This window comes from Eulemur rufifrons, chromosome 17 (assembly GCF_041146395.1).
Source record: "Eulemur rufifrons isolate Redbay chromosome 17, OSU_ERuf_1, whole genome shotgun sequence".
Taxonomy (NCBI): Eukaryota; Metazoa; Chordata; class Mammalia; order Primates; family Lemuridae; genus Eulemur; species Eulemur rufifrons.
Window position 1 is genome coordinate 55,585,679 of NC_090999.1, and position 24,701 is coordinate 55,610,379.

The 24,701-nt window shown below is 35.7% G+C and overlaps 1 protein-coding gene across 4 annotated transcripts in view; it reads left to right on the forward strand.

Moving 5' to 3' along the window:
• Positions 1 to 24,701, forward strand: part of VCAN (versican) — a 100,747-nt gene that overhangs the window by 28,637 nt on the left and 47,409 nt on the right. For 2 of the 4 annotated variants that reach the window (XM_069491892.1, XM_069491894.1), the window contains exons 6-7: positions 5,865 to 6,158; positions 12,424 to 15,339. In XM_069491892.1, coding sequence (XP_069347993.1) covers positions 5,865 to 6,158; positions 12,424 to 15,339 — 3,210 coding nt within the window. The remainder of the gene's footprint in view (positions 1 to 5,864; positions 6,159 to 12,423; positions 15,340 to 24,701) is intronic. The other 2 variants (XM_069491893.1, XM_069491895.1) reach the window with 1 other exon arrangement.

Consider the following 24,701-nt stretch of genomic DNA (forward strand, 5'->3'; position numbering starts at 1 on the left):
CAGCCCTAGAGTTTTCCTTTCACTGTTAATAGAAGATTGGTCTTCGTGCAGGTTAAAGGATAAAAATCTTAGATGAAATTGACATGTTTTTAAATTATCTGCAAATATTGGCCTTCAAAAGGTTATATAGCAGTATATGTCAGCTGTTAACCAAACATGTATAGCTGATGAATTTTATGATCCAGTGGATAATAAGCATTAGTCTTTGTTGCTTTGATCTTGTGTATACAGATACAGGAGAAAATGAGAGAGAGAGAGAGAGAGAGAGAGAGAGAAGAAACCTTCTTTGAAAAAACTTAAAAGTCCACACTTCAAAGCTAATAATTATGTTGAATTGTTATCACCTTGATATTTGATATGTTCTGGAAGTGGTTTTATCCTGTGAGTATTTAGAAGCTCATTTCACGTAACCGCTTCCAACTCACACATCCCATCTACTTTTGCATACATTTATTACTTACATACCATTTGACCCAAATAGCAAGGAATTGTGAAAATATTTACAAATCTTGAACTTTCATAGTGAATATAAAAAGCAACAGGAAGTTCTGTTCCCAAATGGACAAAGTAAATTATAATTAGTTTATAAGAACTGATTTCAGACCAAACAGTTCAGTATAGTAGGATTGTGAGCACAAATGAACAGAAGAAACATAAACATTTATCACACCACCCAGAAAACATACTCAGCCAGAAAATTGTGATGAGAATCTCAGCTTTGACTACCAGGAGAGCATCCCATCAGCTGCAGTCTAGAATAGAACTGTATAATTATCTATGATCAATTGCTCCTTTTACCTCGGTGATTGAAAAGAATTGTCAGTGGGAGAGAAACATCCTATCCTAGCTTTGCTCCAGACTCAACTTCTTTAATAATTTTGCTTAGTGACTCCTGGGTATAAACTCTAGCTTATGAACACTGTAGGTCATTTTTAATGTTTTGAATTGTTTTCATCATTGCTTGCCATTTCAGTTTGTGTCATGTTTGAGTCTGCCAAGAAGCAGCTTTTCCATTTAGCAATGAGAAGTATGGAAAAAGGAATAGGCATGGTCCACTTTCCAGGGAGTCTTGTAGCAGCTGGTGGTCAAATTAAAGTATTTTTCCCCACAATATTTCTGATGTTAATTTGCATGATTAAGACAAATTTAGTTTGTAGAATGTCACCAGATATTAAAGTCTTACCAGCAATGTCTCCCAGTTTCTTCTAGGGCATCCCTGGAAAGTTAAAACAACAGGAATAATTCAAAGCCACAAGCATTTAGCTTGAAATTTTGGAAAAATATAGCTTAAGATACTACATATCTGTTTTTCATATGAATGTGCCAATTATCCTGTGTATGAAATTCTCTTTTCTGCATTATATTTTATGTGTACACAAATCTGAATGTGTATGTATACACCATGATGAATTCTTGTAACAACTTGACATCTTAAGCAATGCATCATTTTGCACATATAAAAGATATTTTGTATATTTCCTGATGTTTTATTTGCTGTCTTTAATTAGAGAACAATGAAATATTCTTTCATAGGTAGATAACATTTTGAAACATGTTCCAAATCTCTGTTCTAGTTACAACTTTGATAAGTGTCCTATCAATGTAGTCTTTGATGAGGCTACTCCTGGAATTCGATAGTAGACTTCTTGTCAAATTATAAAAAAGATGCTTGTTTTCCAGGAGGGCAACTATCCAGTAAATCTAAAAATACATGAAATTGTTCAGGTCCAAGTATCCAGGAGTAGTGACAGAACACAACCTTGTCTTATGCTACTAAAGTAGGCATTTTTCTCTCACAGAAGGCTGTGCATCCCCGCACCCCCAACTCTAAAGACAGTACTAACTCAGAAGGGACTTTTATTATTCCCATCAGAGACAAAAAGGTGCCTAAAAGATTCCCTCAGGCTAGGATCTTACACAGCTGGGCCAATTCAATCATATTGAGAGAAGCAACTAAACGAATGTACTCAGGTGCTTTGTTTGATTTCCCATGTTTGCTGTGATCAATGGCTTTCCCATTTGTCTGATCTTTTGGGTTATAATTTAGTTTTGCCTGTATACTCCAGATTTTATCTTTGTCTATATAACCGTTCACTTTTGGACCAAGCCTGGATTTACATTACTGTTACTGGCCCAGACTTAATTTCTGTCCAATTTCATGCCACTCTGCTATGGTTTAAAACATATTGTTTGAGTTGCAAAAAAAATTTCTGACTACAGATTTTAAAATTGAAAGTAGATCAATAGAAACATTGAAAATGTTAACATCTTGACTGCTTTTCTCAGTGTAAGAGTGGTCAGTGTTTAGCCTAAAATGCACATTTTTCTGTGGGATATGGATTTGAAAGACTTACTCCTGGAAATTATTATTGATGAGAAAGCCTGCTGCTTTAATCTGCTGTACCTTGGCTTACTTTTTGCAAAATGAACTTCTTTTTATTAATAAGAAATGAACTCTTTCCATGTTCAACTTAAAATTTCTGCCTTAGACACTTCATCGGAGTTCCCTGGTCTGGCCTATCCCCTTTTTGCCCGCTTGCAGTCTTTGACACAACAATGGGAGGCAGTTGGCTTCATATGTACTTTGCTTTGGACTCTCCCACTTTGATTCTGTCTGGTGACCTGGCCCACTCACTCTGCTTATATCTTGAGCAGGTTGACACATACCAGAAACTTAATAATAAGTTATGTTTGTTGGAAATCAATTGAGATTCATCTCCTTGATTGAAACACACATGTCTTTAGAGCAGTGTTTTCCAAATTATTCTATGAAACAAATCCACATACAGATGTCCTGGCCTTAATAATAGGGGGTTGACACAAAGAAAGGACAGAAGTTTAGACATTTAACTTATCACATGTGGTATACATTGAATGTTACTTATAAGAGATTAAAGACATACTAAGATAGCTCTAGAGTGCAGATGCTTCACTATATCATTAGGTTTTTGAGGTGAGCAAGATGATGTTCCTACTAAACAATTATGATTTAGGAAGGCTTAGGTCATTATTTTCTGGAATAAAATTAAAGTAAATGTTTTTCTTTTCTTTTTCTTGTTATTCTGAAGTAAAACAATAATTATGCCACATATGGTGACTGACCACATATTACCTTAATAGATGAATTCTTTCAATCTTCACCTTAAAGTAAACTCAATTGATTCCTATTAAATTTTCCTTTTTTCCATCTGAGTTATAAGATGGATACTATAAGACAATAGTAATGTGTCTTTCAATATGTTTTTTAAGATTTTTATTTGCAGTGTTTGAAAAGTTCCTACATATAAATGAAATGGAAAATAAGTGGGCTTGGGAGTGACAGAATTTACTCAAAGCAGTAAAATCGTTATTCTCTGGGTATCAGACTTATAAATGAAAATTTATACTCCAGATAAATGAATTAAATAGTTGATATAAAGTCAAATTTAACAAGAGTTTCTACATGAAAAGTTCTATGAGTAGGTCTGAATTGATTTAATAATAATGAGGGGATTCTCTTTTTAACCTGCCAGCACCTACAGAAACCTTTCTTTCTTTTAACACGGCAAACGTGTTTGCTGTTTATAACTGGGAAGCCAGTACTCATGAAATCATGCCGTCAGTTTTCCTCATTAGCCCTTTGGCTATGAGATCTTACTTGGGGAAGTTGATGTCCCCCAAAATAAAAACTAACAGTGCTGCTTGGAGAAGTGGAGTTTTACCCAATCAGTTATATTTCTTTGTCCTGCTGTGGTTGGCTGATCACACTTGTTACTGAGGAGGAACAATAGTAGTTTTGCCCCAAGTAGAAGTATCTCAGGAAATGCAGGAAACTAAGGCAACGAAACTGAGAGTCCAGCTGTAATAACAACTCAAGTGTTCTACCTTTGAGGGAGGTTGCCCTCTTTACGCCTGCATCCCTTTCAGGCCTGAGGCCAGTGTGATCCTGAGGTGAGTGCGGCTGCTCAGGGGATGTGGTTTCTCCATCTGCCTTTCCCAGCATTGCTTTGAGCCAAGTCTATAGGTGAGATGAAATGCTTGTTGAAGGCAGCGGCTATCCAGAGCTTTGTAGTAGAGCTAGCTCTATTTAATATGCGGCTTGGGAAGGATGGAAAAAAAGAGTACCTCGTTTCTTAACAAGAACTTGAAATGCCATTCATTTAACAAATATTATTAAATACGTACTATATAACTGGTATTGTGACCCTTATGCTTTTAAAATTTATTAGAAAGGGAGACATTATGGGTGTAGGAAGGGGGAACTTGTTCTTATAGTGTGTTTTTAGATTTGAGATTACTGTCATTTGCCAGACTAGATAATTAAGGATAAAAATCTGTTCTCACCTATACCGCTTCTTTCAATCAGGTAAAAGGAATTTTTCTTTGTGTTCTTCAAATAGCTCTTATTGAAATTTGGCCTAGTTTCCTCAGCAGCAATTTTAGACAGAGAGCGAGAAAAGTATGTGCATTGGCCATTTCTCCCAAATTTTTCTTGTTTTATAAAGCTATCACACACTCAGAGAGAGCAAATAGTACTATTCATTTTAAACAATTGCTTGTTACATTTGGATTTAGTCAGGTGAAGGTCGAAATCATGAGAACTCTCTGCGTCTGCTTGTCTAATATATCATAGATTCAGAGATCAGCCTCAGTGAGAAGGAAACAGGGTCTGCAGCTGCTACGGTAAGGGGCTGTCAGTGTTTTAGCTTCTTCTCTAGCTCATTTTTCATTCCTCCTCCTGCCTGCTGTATTGCTTATGTATTCTCTAATTCTGCCTCTGTCTTTTAGCCACTTGATGTGAGAAGCATCATTTAATTTAAATTGAATTTATTTTGCCAAATTGTTGTTAGTTATCGAAGTAAAATTCCAATTTCACCAATTCTGACGTTTCCAGAGTATTTTATTGTAACATGTTAAGTGATAAGGAATACACCCTGTGCTAATTGGACCTGGTGATGAACTAAGTAAATGTCCAGCCTTTCCTTGCTAATCAGTCTGCAAATATAAAAGTTTCCTGAATCTAGTTAGAGCCCCTGGTAGCATTTATGGTGTCCTTGCGAAGAAAAAAAGTACCCCCTCTGGGCAGACTGATTCTAGAAGGTATCCTCTCTGGGCAAAGCAACTAGGAAAACAAGGCTTACTCCAAAGGGTCCCTTTGGCTGACTGACTGGGAACTGATGTGGGCCCCGTACACCTGGGCCCTGTGCTCCTGTTCGGACCACAACCTGCACAGCCATCATGGCAGCCCTGTGCCTGGAACAGGAAGGCAGGAAATCTCATTCCATATCGCTCCTACCTCTTCCTGTCTTCAGACTTCTGGAGGTTTTCTCATTTATTTGTTTGATTGAATGGGAGTTTTAATCCATTTTGTTGGTAGTGATATATGAAAAGGGGAATCAAAGAATCACTATTTGATTTTAGGATAAACAAAGTGAATAACCTTGGTGGCAGTTCAATACAGCTTCTCTCTTCCAGTGTACAATGGTAGTAAGTACATCTCAGACTTTTTCATAGGAGAAACCCATTGCCTGGATAGTAATCCAAAGAATCACTTTGGATTAGATGTGTTCATTTTAAAGAATTTATTGTAAAGCTTTATTATCAAATGACTACTTCTATGGCCTGTGGGAATACACACACACACACACACACACACACTTATGCGCACATAGAATGAAACTTTTTTCTGGTGTGTGTTTATTATTATATATTAATAATTATAACAAAGTTAAATAACTATTATGTTTTCTGCTTTAAAATATCAGAAGCTGCTACCTTGCAATGAAAAAAGTCTTACACATTCCCCCTCAACCTGCCCATATGTATCAAAACAAGAAAAGAATGAATAGTAAAACTTAGAGCTTTCCCCCCACTTCTTTTTCTAGGTGAGGTGTTCCATATCACTGCTCCCAATAAATTCACCTTTGAGGAAGCTGAAGAAGAGTGTGAAAACCAGAATGCCAGGCTGGCGACGGTGGGGGAACTCCAGGCGGCGTGGAGGAATGGCTTTGACCAGTGTGATTACGGGTGGCTGTCGGACGCCAGCGTGCGCCACCCTGTGACTGTGGCCAGGGCCCAGTGTGGAGGTGGTCTACTTGGGGTGAGAACCCTGTACCGTTTTGAGAACCAGACAGGCTTCCCTCCCCCTGATAGCAGATTTGATGCCTACTGCTTTAAACGTAAGTGTTTGATACCTTTTTAAAAATTACAGATTAAAAAAAAATACTTCGAAGGCATGCACTGATGTTCAACTAGCCGTTGGAATGGATTCCATGTCTTGCAGTGTGTACATGGAATGGCAACAGTTCAGTGATTTTCAAAAGCAAGCACAATGAACAGCAGCGATATGGTTGAAACAAGATGAAGTTTGACAAATGGATTTTTAGAGGGGATGAGGAAATATGGGGTTAAGGTCTTAACTGTGCCCTGTTGTGCCCAGAGCCACAGAATATATTTCTGACTAGTTATTTTATATTCATTGCAGTCCTTAAATGCAATTCGATTGTTGGTGCTATAATGCTGAGGCCAATTGTGGCTGAGTTAAATCCTTAATTTCTGCTTCTTTTATCTTTGGTATCACTCTTTCCTTGAAATGGTGGAGAATTTTAATTTGACTAATTGCAGGTGAGTACTTGGAGCTGACATGGATAGTCATAATATTCAATTCATACTTAAAAATGAACCATGCTATCAATAAAAATCTCCATTCATCTCATTTTTTTCAATAAATGGAAATATGTGCCTGCCAGTGATTAATTCTATAGTATCATATCAAAGTACAATATGCTGTTTGCAATGTGTAACATAAATAGACTATCTTCAGTTAAGCTTACTACTTAAAATTGGTTTTAACTAACATTTCTCAACATTTGTGATATAATTCTTTTAATTTTTCAGATGTCCTTAAATTGTGTTAGCAATAATAGTCACATGCTATACTATCATAATTACAGAATGCTTAAACAAGCAAGTAATCTAGAGTCTCATTGTAATATTTACTGTAGAGCATGTATTGTGCTAGCTAAACAAAGATCTCCCAGAATTTTGGGTGACCTTGAGTATGTCGAAGATAGAGTCATGTTGCATTGCAATATAGTGAATATTTTGAATTCCTTTGTATCTTATTATAGCAATATGTAACTAAAACGAGTAGAAAATATCCTAGTTGATTACATAATTGATTTCTAAATTGAAATACACAGGTATTTTTCATTAACAAAAAAGACACAGAGCTGTGATATCTAAGTAGTCAGCACAATAGATGCCAGTGCAGCTGACGGGCTTCATTTCACATATTTCTGTGTCCCAGCTAAGATGCCTCTGCTTGGCTCTCCTCCCCGAGACTCAACTTTCTGAGTGTTAAAGCCACGTGTTGTGTATTAGCTTCATACAAGCTGGCCGATCCATAAAAAAAACCCTAGAAAATACCAGCTTTTGTTCTCAAGCCCTGAAACAACAGAAAAAGCCTTCCGTAATCATTTTCAGGAAAACAAACAACAATAACAAAAACTTTATCTCTAAAAGTAGACAGATGTGCACTCCTTTAAGCCTCATTCTCACAACAGTGACTTTCAAGTAGTTCAGGCTCTAAAATCAGTTTTACATTAAGTGACTGATGTGATTAAGGAGCAAAATCAGATTGGTATGTAGTGGGGAAGGGGCTGGAGAGGTTACATTAGGGAAGGAGTAGAATTTTCCAGCCTGACTACCTTACTTGATTATATTTTCTTGTGCTTTATAAAACTGGCAGTAGAAAACTTTCAAGTAACAATTTTTTTCTCTCTGTGGGTAAAATTTATTATAAATCAAATCCTGTCTATAGCTACAAAGACTATTATTAAAAAGACTCATTCTGATGTATTTTAAATTATTTATTTAATTGAAGAATTCACATGAATGTATGAAATAATGAGGTACATAGATTCAAATAGAACAACCACCTACTAAAAACATACATAAAATCCCCAAAATGGTTGAAGGTTTAGGTCCATATTTTCTCTCTAATTCATTTAAATGTATATAACTTGGAAATATAATGGAGCCATATTTTGGTTTTTTTCCCCCACTTAAGCTAGCGAGATTCTTGTTTCTTTCTTTCCTACCTAAGAACTTAATGTATTCAGAATTCATTCAGCACACACAAGGTTAAGAAAGTTTAGCCGTCACATAAAACCCGTCCTTAAACCCTACACAATGCCTACAGCTTTCCCAAATTTCGAATTCATTCTTCAAGAATTCTTAAATATATATTTTGAAAGAATTTGAAATATTTTCAAGATGACTGGTGTCCACTTTTCCCACATAGTCAAGTAATGATGAAATTCTGTAGTTAAAGTTTATAAAAATTGTGGCCTCAGCTACAATTCCAAAGATGATTTCAGAGATGTACAGGTGGCTGGCTGAGTAGAGGAATTTAGAAATATATTTTTCTTATTTGCTTTTATCAAATGTAGAAAGTGTTTTTTAAGCTACTTGGTGAATTAACAGTGCCAAATTTTACTTTGCTATAATTCCCTTTTTCTTATAAAGTCACTGAATAAAATATTAACAATGACTAATAATATAATTAGACTACATTCTTATTAAATAGATTTGAAAACCAGGGTAAATTAATGTCTTTGTCAAATACAGTTTTCTTGTGTATTTTCCCCTGATTATTAAACTATTTGTGAACTTTTTATTTTTCTTTGACCTAAGAATTAAGAAAGTTCTGTGAAAGTTAGAGAGTTATACAGGGCTTTGAAAGATCACCCCATATTATATCCCCAAGTTTAAGTGAATCAAAACCATTCAAGATGTATGATAATCTCTCATTTAATGTTATTAATGATTTCTAGGAGAGAGAGAGAGCATGTTTCCTAGAAAACCCATTCTAATATTCTATGACTATCACTGTCAAATAATTTTTCTAATTAAGTCCATTGCATTAGAGTTTGAACCTTTGTTTCCTTTTTAAGTTGGAGACCAAGATCTAAATAATGGCCATTTCTGTTGTTGAACACAATTGTTTAGTTATCCCTCAGTCTCTCTCCAACAGAAATAACATTTTCTTGTTTTGAAATTTCAATCTCTGAATCTTTAATCATTGATGTGATCTTGTTTTGATCCTTCATTATTTTTCACGTCCCTCTGATTATGTTTGGAACTCGAAATAGTGGTCTAGAGACGGCTAAATTAGTTCTCACCACTTCCTATGCTATCTTATGCATTTGTTCATTTTAAAAATTGGCCTGCCTTTCTAAACCCTGGTCAGTTCTTTATCTTTTTTTTGTGCCCTAGTTCCTAATCTGACCATGGGTGCCAAAACAAATTCTTCTCTAATTGGTATTTTAAAAATGTTTCCTGTTTATTGAATTTGAATCTGTTAGCATTCAATCACTCATAAAACTCTTAAAAGGTAGTTTGAAGTCTAATTCCATCCTTCCTTTCCAATCATCACACTTTCTCCAACCATGACCCAGATTCAACCTATTGAATATTCACTCTATGTGTGACTTCTTCCCATGTTTACACGTATTTATGTATAATAAATTTAATGTAGAAGAGCTGAGTTAAAATTAGTTACTTCTCTATAATGTAGACAGTATGGGTATGAGTTAAATTGACTATCATACTGCTAATAGGGGTTTTATATTTTATTAGGAAAATCTGCCTCATGTCTCGTCACAGAAGCACAGAGAAGATAGTCCATAGGACAAAAATGCCATAAGTACAGTGATGTAAAACATCTGTGGGGCAGACAGCTGCAAAGGGTGGAAAGGAACCTTTGTGGGAAAAGATGCATGCTGATTTTTGTTGGCTTCCTCAGTAATGAAGTTGAAGGAACACTGGTAGTTTTCCAAGACCATAATTTCTCCATGTGAATGCACCTTCTAGAAGGACACTTTTAAAATAATCTGGAGTTGTGTTTTTACCTCTATCTTAACAATAGTCATCATTAACACAGTAGCATTTATTCTTAAGAGATATCTTTTTGTAGATATTTGTGCTTTTCAAAATTACTTCCTTTTTTGGAATGGCTGGAACAAATGGCACAGATAATCAGATACACTGAGTTGTGATCGAAATCAGCTGTTCAGTTGAGGAAAAAGCCACTCAAATGCAAAAGGAAGTATGAGGTTTTCCATTCCAAGTAGTCGAATTAATTAACTTAATTATAAGCAGACTTTTTTAACAGGGCTCTTAAAGTATTGAAAACCCTTGTTGTTGAAAACAAAGTCGCATAAATTCCAGCTTTGTAGGGCAGATTCTCTGAGACATATTGCTATCACTTTGCTGTGGAAGGCAACAGCAAACTGTAATAACTGACAATGAAATACAATTATTTAGTTTGTAAAACCTGAGTCCATTTTTAAAACATAGAAATGTTTTCATAGCATTGTAGAGAGTTGCTAGCAAAGAGCTTGAGGTGGAGCATGGAAAGACTTGATTCCCAGGCCCTTTGTTTGGCCCTAATGCAATGGCACCTCTTTTTAAGTTAATTTCATCAGCCATGGCAATACTCAGAGGGAAAAAGTAAAATTAACCTTTTTGTTGTTATTAATAATAATATGATTAAATTTTCTCTAATATGCAGTTTGCTAAGTGTTTATATTATGTTTCCATGGGAACTTTTTCTGTACGTAGTTTTTACTGTTTCCCCAAAGAATGCAGTTATAAGACAAACATGAAATTTGGCAGTTAAATGAGGTAATGGTTATGGAATTTCAGAGGATAGAGAATTGAATTAAAAGAAAACTGGTCAACCATATTTTGGGTCTTTAAGTTGTTCATGTCAATCAAAATAGACCAATGCTTCTTTCAGGAAATGAATGCAGAAACAGCTTTTCTTACAAAAAGGGAGGGCAAGGTTATTTAACATGTTTTTAGAGACTTTAACTCTTTTTTAGTTTAGTTTTAATATAAAAGGGTAAATAGTGACAGGCTTTAAAGGATATTTAAATGTACCATAATGTAAATTATAAAATCAATGAAGCTGGGCTTTAAAATGGTCTGGGGAACGACCACAGCTAATAACAGCTCATGCCAGACAAAAAATAAGGAACCTATTACAGCCCTAGTCTGATTTAAAACAAAATCACATCATTTTATGATTAAGTTTTGACAGAGCAGATGGAGCTAAAAAGTGCCCAGTTTTGTTTTTTAAGGGCTCCTGTTTTGGGTTATTAAAAGTCAGAAGCAAGATACTATATATACTATAGATGTTACAGTTCTTATCAGGAAGAACAGGCATTGCCCATACAGTTAGCTTTAAGTCATATGGGATGTAGCAAAACAACAACTACAAGTTTCCTCAGGACAGTTCCTTCTGAGTTCAGTAGCAGCTAGTTTTTCATGTTCAAAAATACTATTGTTTTTTAAACACAATTTTTATGTACTAGGCTACTGAATTTTCCCTGTTGAGAAGGAATCTTGTTTACAACACTGTCAAATTTATACACAATTTAAATTTCTTTAAACAGTCCAGGCCATTCTCTGCAAATCTGGAGACATTAAAATGTAGTATTTTATGATGACAGGTTACTTTATATTGCCTGAGCCTATTCTTTCTGATGCTCAGGGTTGTTTCCAGTGATTTGTAATTATAGACCTAAAATACATTATGTGGGTACTTTACTTCCTGTTCTATGGTTGTGTTTCATGCTAAAGTAAGCCTGGAACCAAGACCCTTAGGAAGTACAAACACAGCATGTAGGACATAGAACAAAATGTACAACTACAGTAAATGCCTACCAGCTTCTGCCAGACACATTTTATAATTTATTAGAATCACATCTACTCTACAGAGTTGAAAGGAATATGAAGACAAATGTCCAACACCTGCAATCAAGTGAAGGGTGGTATTAAAAAGTTTTAATATCCTGTTTTTATGAAAGTCTTCACATTATGGACAATGTAATGGTTTATACATAACTCAGTTACATTTGATGTGGTTTTTTTGTTGTTTTGCAATCTGAAACACACCCACTCCCCTGAGATACTATGCAACAGCTTGAGAAGGAGGCATTGTGTGGAGATAGCTCAAGGAAGGGTACGGAAACCTCCAGAACAATAGTGTTAAGTTCTCCTACTAGGTTTTAAGTTGCTGTTGTAGTTTCTGATAAATAAACTATCTATTATATCCAAACTCTGCATCTATATTGTTTGGGGCTTCTCCTTACCTTAAAACTGCATAATATTCATTTTCCTTAACTAAGAACAGGCATTAATACCTATAGGTAAAAGCAGTGATAACCTTTGCAATATAAAACAACTGATCAATCTGTGACTATTAAGTGTTCAATTTTCTGTCTTTGGGTTAATTGAAGTGTAGTTTTTAGACTCCTCTCCAGCAGAAAACACTCTTGGGTCACCGCAAAATACATAGCAACACTTAACAAACACTGGGCATACAACTTTTTACTAGTGACTTGTCTAATCAACTGTTTGAAATTATTTTTCTAGCTAAACAGAATATATCAGAGGCTACAACGATCGAATTGAATATCCTCGCAGAAACTGCATCACACAGATTGTCCAAAGAACCACAAATGGTACCCAATAGAACTACACCAATCATTCCTTTAGTCAACGAATTACCTGTCATTACAACAAAGTTCCCTCCTGTGGGAAGTATAGTCAATTTTGAACAGAAAGCTGCAGTCCAACCTCAGGCTGTCACAGACAGCTTAGCCACTGAATCACCCACACCAGCTGGGAGTACCAAGGAGCTTTGGGATATGGACTACTACTCACCTTCTGCTTCAGGACCACTTGGAAAGCCAGATATATCAGAAATTAAGGAAGAAGTGCTCCAAAGTACAACTGTCATCTCCCATCATGCTACTGATTCATGGGATGGTGTCATGGAAGATACACAAACCCAAGAATCAGTTACACAGATTGAACAAATAGAAGTGGGTCCCTTGGTAACATCTATGGAAATCTCAAAGTATATTCCTTCTAAGGAATTCTCTGTAACTGAAACACCATTTGTATCCACGAGAATGACCCTGGAATCAAAAACTGAAAAGAAAACAGTAAGCACTATTTCTGAATTGGTGACTACAAGTCCCTATGGATTCACCTTGGCAGAAGATGATGATGAAGACAGAACACTTACAGTTAGATCTGGTCAGACCACCTTGGTCTTTAGCAAAATACCTGAAGTCATTACAGTGTCAAAGACTGCTGAAGACACAACTCATGCTCAACTAGAGGACTCAGAGTCAGTCCTGGCATCCACAACTGTTTCACCTTTAACTATGCCTGACAATGGATCATCCCTGGACAGCTGGGAAGGGAGACAAACTAATGGTAGAATAACTGAAGATTTTTTTGGCCAGTATCTGTCTAGTACACCTTTTCCATCACAGCGTCATACAGAAGTAGAATTGTTTCCTTATTCTGGTGATAAAATATTAGTAGAGGGAATATCCACAGTTATTTATCCCTCTCCACAAACAGAAATGACACAAGGAAGAGAAAGAACAAAAACTCTAATACCAGAGATGAGAACAGATACTTATACAGAGGATGAAATACAAGAAAAAATCACTAAAGATCCATTTATGGGAAAAACAGAAGAAGAACCCTTCTCTGGAATGAAGCTCTCTACATCTTCCTCAGAGCAAATTCATTTTACAGAGTCTTCTGTGGAAATGACAACTCCAGGTGGGTTAGAAGCAGATGGCTATGAAGATACTACCAAGTATAGTGAAGATATTACAACAGTGCATTTGACCCCCAGTACTTTAGATGTTGAGGTGGTCACTGTATCAAAATGGTCATTGGATGAAGATAATATAACATCAAAGCCTTTAGAGTCTATAGAACATTCAGGCTCTCCAGAACTGCCCCCTGCTTTTCTCATCACTACCGGAGTGAATGGAAAGGATAAAGAAATCCCAAGTTTCACTGAAGCTGGAGGAGATGAATTTACTCTCATTCCAGATATTGCTCGAAAGCAATTAGAGGAGATTACTGAGGAAGACTTAATAGATCATGGGAAATTCACAATCAGATTTCAGCCAACTACATCAATTGGGATTGCAGAAAAGTCAACTTTGAGATATCCTGCAACTGAAGAAAGTCTTCCACCTATCACAAGCACAGAAGGCCAAGTTGTTTATGCAACCATGGAAGGAAGTGCTTTGGGTGAAGGAGAAGATGTGGACATCTCTAAGCCAGTATCTACTGTTCCCAAATTTGCACACACTTCAGAGGTAGAAGGATTGGCATTTGTTAATTATACTAGTACCCAGGAGCCTACTACTTATGTAGACTCTTCTCATACCTTTCCTCTTTCTGTAATTCCCAAGACAGAATGGGGAGTGTTAGTACCGTCTGTTCCATCAGAAGGGGAAGTTCTAGGTGAACCTTCTCAAGATGTACGTGTCATTGATCAGACTCGCCTTGAAGCAACTGTTTCTCATGAAACTATAACAACAACAGAAACCACACAGGCAACAACTCAGGAAGAATTCCCTTGGAAGGAAGAGACTGCAGAGAAACCAGCTCCTGCTCTCAGTTCTACAGCTGGCATGCCCAGGGAGGCAACAACACCATTGGATGAACAAGAGAGTGATGGATCAGCATATACAGTCTCTGAAGATAGATTGATGACAGGTTCTGAGAGAGTCCCAGTTTTAGAAACAACTCCACTTGGAAAAATTGGCCACAGTATGTCATATCCACCTGGTGCTATAACTGAGCACAAAGTGAAAACGGATGAAATGGTAACACTAACACCAAGCTTTGGGCCAAAAATATCTTTAAGTCCAGAGCCCGAACAAAGATATGAAACAGAAGGCAGTAGTCCAACAGAATTTATAACACCTTTGAGTCCTACTCAGCTTATGGAGGAAACCACTACTGAGAAAAGAGAGAAAACATCCCTAGCGTATGTTGATTTAGGCTCAGAATTATTTGAAAAGCCCAAAGCCACGGAACTCCCCAAATTTTCAACAATTAAAGCCACAGGTCCAAGTGATATCACTGGTGTGTTGGGTGCAGTAGACAAACTTCACACAACTTCAGCATTCAAGCCGTCTTCAGCATCCACCAGGAAACCACCTCTCATTGACAGGGAACCTGGTGAAGAAACAACCAGTGACATGGTAATCATTGGTGAATCAACATCTCGTGTCCCTCCCACTACCCCGGATGATATTGTACCTAAGGAAACGGAAACGGATATTGATAGAGAGTATTTCACGACTTCAAGTACTCCTTCTGCTACTCAGCCAACAAGACTACCCACTGTGGAAGGCAAAGAGGCTGTGGGACCTCAAGCACTCTCCACTCCACAACCCTCGGCGGGGACAAAATTCCACCCTGACATAAATGTTTATATTATTGAGGTCAGAGAAAACAAGACAGGTAAGTCTTTGCTTTCTAGACATGCCATAGAAAGCAATCAGCATTTTATCTTGAAAAGTGCTCTTGGGGAATAAAAAAATCAACATACCAAATACTGCCATTAAAAGATAACTGGAGTGTGAAAAATACATGTTGTAGCTTCATATATTTGTACAAGAATTGGAAGAATATGTTAAACAATTTGGAAGAATGTTAGATAACGATTTTATTTTAAAAGTGGTAAGAAGCCCTGCTTTGTCATCTAATATAACCAATTCATCGCTGTTACATCACTTCAGAACATGCAGAACAAAGTGTTTTAATTTCAGTGTCTTTCCATACATTACTACTCAAGTGTAGCACTAGACTGTGTTAACATTCCATTGGTCTTTAACTATTAACCTTGAGTACTTACAACGTGGACAGCTAAAACCGTTTTGAATATCCCTAGGGTTGACAGAAAGGCATCTAAAGGTTTGCTTTGGTTTTTTTTCTTCCAGGATTTTATAGGTTTATTATATGAATACTATTTGTGGGGTGGGTAATAGGTCCATAGTTTAAATGTTACTTTAATGTAAATTCAACATATTTTTAAATTGTTGTTTTTGGATATTCTAGTGCGGCTTTAACTATTTAGAGCAAATTCAGTCTACCTCAGTTCCAAGTAATGCTATAATTCATTGTATCAAATATTTCAGAAGGTGGATATGTGTTACCTTTGTTTCCTAAAAAACTAGGCTGTGGCGTTGTTTATTTTATGATTTAATTGTTTCACCACTAGGAGTATTTGTGATGAGTTCTATTCCCCTCAAATATTTTATTTAGCTCTTTGGCAGAATTCGTAGAAGCTGTTTCTTTACATTGATTAATGCTTGCAGTTATCATTATCAAACATGCCTTATTCCTACTTAAAGGTGAGACCACACCATCTTTTGAGTTTGGTCAATTGAATTGAGAATACATAGCACATACAGTTCAATAGATCAATTCAGATTTGTTTGTCTCTTAATTTAGAAGTTAAGATAATTGATTTTAGTAAGGTCCTGTATTCTAGTTTTAATAAAAGAATTTAAATGAATAAATGTTCATTATTCCTTGACCTGGCTCTAGGAAGCCAGACTAGAAGAATGTCATTTTCTCAGGGTTTCTCTCTTATTGCTGGAGTATTCCCCCGAGGTCATCATTTTTCTGAAGAGTGATACGACCCGTATTAAAGTGCCCAGGAGTGCACCTGTTGGAAACAAACAGGTAGCTTTATTGTCAAGTTAGTTTGTAACCAATGCTGTAGGTGGTAACTTCATGGTTTCTATATGTTTCTACTATCCAGAATTTTCTCAGTGTGAAAGCTTTTGCTTGGCAGTGAATAGCAGAGAAGAAAACACACCCGCAGAGTATTAAAGTTAATCTCTACTTCCCAGTACAGTTGAAAGAGGCCAGATTTGAGTGTGATTTTCTTGCTAATGATGCTGTTTCTTGGAAACCATAACATATTTCCTCAATTCTACATTCCTTTTCTACCTCCTTGGAACTGGAGTAGAAAAGATGAGGTGAGTTGCCAAGAAGTAGAAATGAGGATTGCTGTTAGTAGGGTTGGAAAAGATACAGGAAGGTATAACTGTGAGGGGAAAAAAAAATATTGATATAAAGTCAATTAATATCAATGCTTAATTTAATAATTTTTAAAAATACTTGAATGACTATGCAGAAATTTTTTCCAATTTATATTACTCTGTTGTTAGTATAAATACTGAGTTGAGCTGAACAATATAAGACACAATGAAAATTTGGTTCTGCATTTAAAAATTCTTCTAAGTGGGAAACTGTGAGTTAAAGTTAGGATGATCAAATTACAAAATGGAAAAAGTGAAACTTGATCTCTCTGGGAGAACTGGCAGTCATCACCAAAAAAAGAACTACTTTATATTTGAAATGGAGGGTCGGAATAACCTAACCCTGAAACAATTCGTACGAAGATGTATATTTATATGTGAGTTGTGGACTTAATTCACCTAGACCTGGGAGACCTAAATAGGTGTTTTCTCTTCTTTCTTCCACTTCTAAAACATGGGACCATGTGCCACCTTCAAACTAAATTTGTTTTGTGAAATAATAATAGGTTAGAAAATTCTGCGGAATACTTGGTTACCTCCATCAGGCAGAATTCCAGTGTGTGGTTGTATATGTGTGTTTATGGGGGGGGGGTGTATCTATGGAGTAATTATCCATCTACCTACCTCTATCTACCTACCTACCTATTATCTTTATTTTCATGTGTTCTATATATGCCATTCTCCTTAAACCTAAAAGCATTGTTTATTGTCTTCATAAGACAATGAAGTTTACTCAGATCCAAATGCTTACTTATACTAGTTTTGTTTTCTGTGAGAAATTTAATTTTCCAACATTTTGAACTTTGGCAAGGGAAAATCCTAAAGCAGATGTTCAATTAATGAGTTCTAAGGCAGGTGTATACCTTAATAAGGAAAAGTACATATGTGCCAGGAGAACCAAACTTTTTATGTATCAAGGCACATTTTCCAGACTGGAAAATCTTTGGTGCATGTGTGAACTTGTATAAATTTATTCACAAGAATAGAATCAACCTTTACATATACCATGTATCCAGCAAAAATACCACCCATGCTACCCTAAACCAAGGCATTCATAATTTTTTGCTGCACTCAGCAAGTCATATAAATCTTGATTTTTTTTTTATTACTATAAAACAAAACATGCTACTCAGGGCACACTTATGTTATATTTGCTCAAATGGATCTTAATAGCAACTTAGGGTGCTGTTGCTAGAGGGCAACTGTAGTTAGCAGTTAAAAAAATCTGAAGGAACTTTTCAGCTCATAAAAATTTTATGAGCTGAAAAATGCTATGGGGTGTGCTTAACAGTGGTTCAGGGGATACTGAAAACTTGACTCCTGTCTATTTCAGGAGTAATTTGCACACCTGCAGTTTGAAAAATTATTGAAAGGTTTTCTTTGTGAACATATGTGAAGGCGATAGGGTTTGAAGGTATAGGAAGGGTTTCTTCAATTCTAGATTTTTTTTTAAAAGAGCACTCCTCTAAATCATCTGAAATGTTACAACTTAGTGGAACAAAACTGCAAATGTTTTTAGAAACTTACATGCCAGTATCTTTAAATCAAAGAGTAATTTAGAAATGTATAGATATTAAATACCAGTGTTATGATACAAATACTCATAGCTATTACCTTAAAATAGATAGCTTATTAGTTTTCTATAAACAAGTTCATATATTCTACTTACTAGGGGTCAGACTGCTTGATATTGTCTTGTTAGGTGTTTTTTTTTACTGATTTTATAAGTTATATTCACCCAATTTATATCCAATCTAAGAGTAAGGCCAATATTAAACTAGGAGGATATAAATATTAATTTATTGATAAAATTATTAATGTAATGCTATTAAAGATTATTTAGATTTTGAGAAAGATAATTTTTTGGTCTCTAAATTAGAATTCATTTTGCTCAGTATCCTTATTAAGAATCATTGGTTATGTTGTAACCAATCATTAGAATCATTGTATCATTATTGGTTACATCATTCAGAAATAACTGCCATCAAATTAATCTCTTCTGCACTTTTGTTTGTACATAAAAGAAACACACATAAAGATAAAGATTGACTTTCTGAATATTATGGTGTTATGGAGCGGGTAAGAACAAGGGACATTGGCTCTGAGAGCAGGAGATATCTGGGCAAATACTAATATTGATATCATTGATTACACAGTCATCACTTGTAAAAGATAATGTTTATACAAGATAGTGTCAATTTTTTAAAATCACATGCTTTTCATTTTTATAGAATTTTGTGATTACATAGAAAAATTACTTTCAGATTTTTTTATTATAGGATCTGATTCCCTTCCTCAGACAAAATCTTATTGAGGGCCTCCATATCTTGAACAGACAAAAGGGTGGCTCTGTTGGTTAATGTCTGAGGGCAATGGGGAGCCTTGCTCTCTTGGGACGTCCTCCCCATCTCCTGTGGTGGTTTCTACAATAACATGGACCTCAGAACACAGCTAGGAGGAGAATGATATCATCTAGATAGTTTGAGATAAAGCAAAAACAATTACTTGTTCCTGAATGAATTAATTTTTTAAAGTAGAAATGGTTTTAAAATTGGTCCGATTATCAGTACCTTTATCGCACTATAATGATGCACATTTATTAATATTTACCTTTGAATAGCTCTGTGCATGGTGCTGAATAAAACAAATTAAATAAATGTAATTTCAATCTCAGTGCCTAGGTGTCATCAAGATAACATATAGTGGCATTTCAAAGTGTCAAGGTGTATGTGCAAAACTAAATTATCGTGCAGCTTACACTGTCAGACCCCTTTTTCTGTATATTATCACATCTAAACCTCAAAAATAATTTGTAAGACAACTAGGGAAAGGAGATGGGCAAATGAAGTCACATCAAGTCTGATATTCATGGCCTTGGGTCTAATGGTCTAACAGCTTTGGCTCTCTTTGGAGCATTTTTGCAGTGAAGTGATTCTGTCCCCTGATGAACTCTGAGGAACCGTAACCCCTCCCTGTTGGCTCAGGTGCCACCCTGTTCATCAATTCCTGAAAGAGCATCAACTCTGGAAAAACTGGTTTTTCACTGGCATTCTATTGGCTTCTTAAGAGTATATGATTTAAATGTGGTTGCTGCTAATATGGGGGACATGAAATGTTATTTATACAGCTCATATAGCTTCCCTGGCAAGAGAATAGCATTCTGAAATTGGTAGCATGCTCTTCTGGGGTTCTGGGCTGCTTCTTTCCTGCCAAGTTTTGGAGCACACCCCTAAAAGTGGATAGGGCTTGTGCCTACACACATGGGTGGCTCCTTTTCATGATCTCCAGCTGTGGCTCACTACCAGAGAAGCATATTTTTTCTGCAGGGATTTAGGGTGGCTTCCCTCATTCCTCATTGGCTTCCTAAAGTCTAGAAAAGGATTGAGTTCCTCTTCTATTAGTCAAATAGTGGAAAGGGAAGAGAATGGTTATCTTTCCTTCCCTTCTGTAGTATGAAGAAAAAAATTGACCTTAATATTTCTAAATTATTAGTGAGCTTAACTGTGTACTACAGACCAAAGATTACCTTTTTAAAAAGTCCTAAGTGAAAGATGCACATATGGACATACAGACATGCAGATTCAGAGTCTCACCTTTTAAAAATATTCTTTGAATAGTGTTACTAACCCACTAACCTTGAGGAAAAATTTAAGAAATTGAAAATATTTTCTTCAAAGGTTGAGGTTTAATAATAAAAGATGTTCCATAGATAGCCAAAAGGAACTTTATCTTCTTCCTAAAATGAACCAATGCCCATTCTTTCAGAAAATGGCAAATGTAACTTACAGTTACAGTTTGTCATTATCAAAACTACTACTGAAGTAGGGGCATTATCCAAAGACAAATACCACTTATCTATTATTGGCAATTACCTTGAGAGAGATGCCCACACCCTTGTAAGCAGAGCACAGTCAATCAAGAATTACCTTCAAGTAAATCTACAACATGCCTAGTCCTTTGACAGATATTAAAGAGAGGCACGAAAGATACATAAACCATAGACCCTGCTCCCGAAGCTTTTAAATGCATATTGGGGAGCCAATATTAACACAATCAAATGCAATTGTGGTACTAAAACATATAATTACACATTAGGTAATGTGGTATGGCAGACTGTGAATGACAGATGAGGTCAGCAAAGGAAGACATCAATAAAGGCAGGATGTTAACGAATATTTCATGAGAAGGAAGAGACTTAAGACAGTCTCTGTTTGAGGGATAGAGTAAAAGAAAATTACTAGAAGCCGATTACTAGCCAATTGCTTTCCAACCTAGGCTCACCAGTGGGGCTAAGGAGCCCCAGGCACAGCAATTTTTAAAAATAGGGCTGAGATCACAGAGAGGGCATGGCCTGCTTCAGAAGCTGAATGCCTCTTAGGATGTGCCCAGAAACCTGCACAGGTTCATGGAAACTAGAGATAGTTCAGTCAGCTTCCTCAGGAAGGAGTGTTCTCACACTTTTCTGTGCTTCAGTGATTCATACATTTTGATAAAGATAGCATGTTATCTAGGTTAAGTATGTTTAACTTTTCATAATATATTTCAATGAAATATCATAGTTCAGAATTACATACATATAAAGTTAGAAGGCATAAAACTTTTAAAGAGTGGCTAGACATTCTAAAATGTATTTTAAAGGCTGACATTTTAAGTCAAATGAATATTGAATCAGTATGATTACAGGGAAGGTGCTTTAAGTTGGGGAATCTGGAGTCAGTCTCTTTGCTTATCTGCCATGTGGACCCATCAATTTCTTAATTTCCCTGTCAGAATTTTTTTGCTAGTAAAATGGATATGAGGCTATTATCACATAGAAGGAAATTTCCTAAACTGTGACCTATACTCTTTTTTCAAACCTCAGGGGTTATGAAACAAAGAATATGTATGTATATATTCATTCTCACATGTCTATATACATACATGTGTGTATATATACACATAATATACATATATGATTTTCTCATTTATTCAACAGTGAAATAATTACAATGTACCAACTACACTGGAATTGGATTGTTTGAAGTACACTCTGTCTGTGATATTCTGAATGAACTTAGAGAAGTAGTTAGTTTGCTTCATATAGGATACCTGGAGGAGGCAATTGATATGGTACAAAGAGTTTTGGAAAGAGACCTGGGTTCTTTGTCAACATTGTTATGGTTGGCTCTCTCAATCCATGGGTTCTGTATCCTCCGATTCAACCAAATGTGGATGGCAAATATTTTGGGAAAAAAACACATTAAAAATTAACAATACAACAATAAAAAATAATACAAATAAAAAAACCAATACAGTGTAACTATTTATATAGCATTTGCATTGTATTTGGTTTTATAGGTAACTTAAAGATGATTTAAAGTATATGTATATGTGGGTTTGTATGTAATACTATGCTATTCTATGAGGAACTTGAGCATCAGTGAATTTTGATATCCTGGGGGATCCTAGAACCAATCCCCTGTGTGGCTACTGAGGGATGACTGTATTTTGGTCTGTTTGGATGACTGTTTGGTCTTAAATAAATTATTTAACCTCTATAGGCCTAAGTTGTATAACATTAAAAATATATAATAATACTACTACCTCACCAGATTGCTTAAAGAGGAAGGGGATCTCTTTGAGTGCTTACCATGTGCCAGTCATTGTCACACATTTAATACTCTTTGAGTGACCGATCACAGTGCCTGGCACATGGGAACTACTTAGTATAGATTAATTCCATTTCAGCTTTAGGAATTATTTCATTTCAAACTTCTAAATTTAGAAAAATATAGATCGTTTTGTAGTAAATAGGTGGAAGTCAAATTATCTTAAAATTGGAGATGATTTATTCTTCAAGGAGCCAAATACAATTGCCCTTTAGTATCTGCTTGACTGAAAGAACATGTTAAAATTTTAATCCTATATTGGTTGTGTTTTTAAGGTGATGCCATTTTGGCTGCTAATCAGAAGCAGCTGCAGCCGTTACGTAAAATTTAAATATAGTATTGATTCTATAGGACCTAAGAGTAAAGTTTATTAGCTTTCTGCTCTTTCTCATGTATGAAAATTAGCCTCCTGATTTTGATAACTACCAATTTAATTTTCTCTGAAAAAACCATTTTACACCGTCTTCATAAATTTCCCCAGGTATTGGGTTCAGCCTCTTGCATATTCATAGAACACACGGACATTCCCTGCTGTCTTTTTGTCGTTGTCAAGGAAACCCCCAGTTCTCTACACAGGGATTACATTCTTCTTTCTTAATAGCTCTTAGATCATTCATTTGTGCAATGAATAAAAAATGTATTCACAGGTCCAGACAGTGTTCAGAACTTTTTTTTCTGGGGGGAGGGGTGTAGCTAACGGGAGAGACGTGCATGGTGAGAGGAGAAATAGGGATAAAAGAAAAGGAAAAAGAAATGCTCTCTGAGTTCCATTTTAATGAGGTAAAGCTGAAAATTTTATGCTTTTAAGAAGACATTGCCTATTTTTGTCAGTTTAGAAAATTTATAACATTACTTTTCGGTGAGGCCAGTTTTTCACATACAAAAATAGTTGGTTATTAAGTGGCTTTATTAATAGAACAATTCCAAGAATGGGGCTCTGGTCAGTGTGGGTGGGAGAGGTGGGGGAATGGTGATAGGTTTTAGTAAAATCTGTCATATATTTTTTTATTTGTATTGAAGTATTTTGCATTTTTTACAACATAATTGAAGTGATATAAAATATAAAATATTCTTTCATCCTAGGGCATCATGTGGACATATGAGAACTTATTTTATTGCATTAAAAAGTGGTGTTTCTTAGAGAGAGAGTGCCAGTGTTTAGACTTTTTGAGTATGAATCAGGAGGGAAACACACATCTATTGAAAGAAGAAAGATATAATTATTCTCAAAAAGGGTGATTTGTTCTTTCAGAGGAAAATAAATTATGTGAACCATCTAAATAAATACCTGTTAGAATGATGGGGTGATGTATAGAGTGTTTCTCCATAAATAATTTAAAGTCTGGATAGGGGATATTAAATTAGAAAGAATGTCTGGAGTGAGAGGAAAAGTTTAATTGTATTTCAGCATCTATGTCTATGAAAATTTGATATATGGCGTCCCTGCATTACACCCAAACTTGCTTGCACATGTGGATAATCGGCACACAGTGAGTGCCTTGAGTAGCTTTTTGCGACTTCATGTTTTCACTTTATAGCTCAGTCTTCCTAGTGTCTCACGGGGCAGTGGAGTCACTTTGGCCATATGCTGCATAGAGTAGGCTTCTGAAGGGTTTGGTTTTACTAAGATGAGAAAAGGAAAGGAAATAAATATGCTAATGTATATTTCTGGAGAGGATATTGGAATATAGTATAATAATCATTTTCACCATGTTGAAAGCTTACCTGTCTCTGCTTTATTGGGCAGCCCATCTTTACTTTCTGTAGATAAAACATTTTCTGCTCATCTTCTCATGTTCATGCCCAGAACATGGTTTGGAGGTTTGCTGAAATAAAGTCATTCAATCAAGCTACTGTCTGGCTGGAGAAAAGAAAATAATACCATTTATAATTTTTATAATTATGGTTTATGATACAATTTACAAAAGAAAGAAATACAATTTATAGCTTATCTGGGAATTTATAGCTTAGTTGGGAAGGTAACTTGAAATAATTAGCACACAGAGAGTGCACAATAAAGGCTAGTTGTTTTATTAAAAGAGAATTTAGAGGCATATATGAAATGCATTAGGAAACATCTTTAGCATGCAAAGTGTCAGAACTGATCTCAGAAGAATCTCTGGGC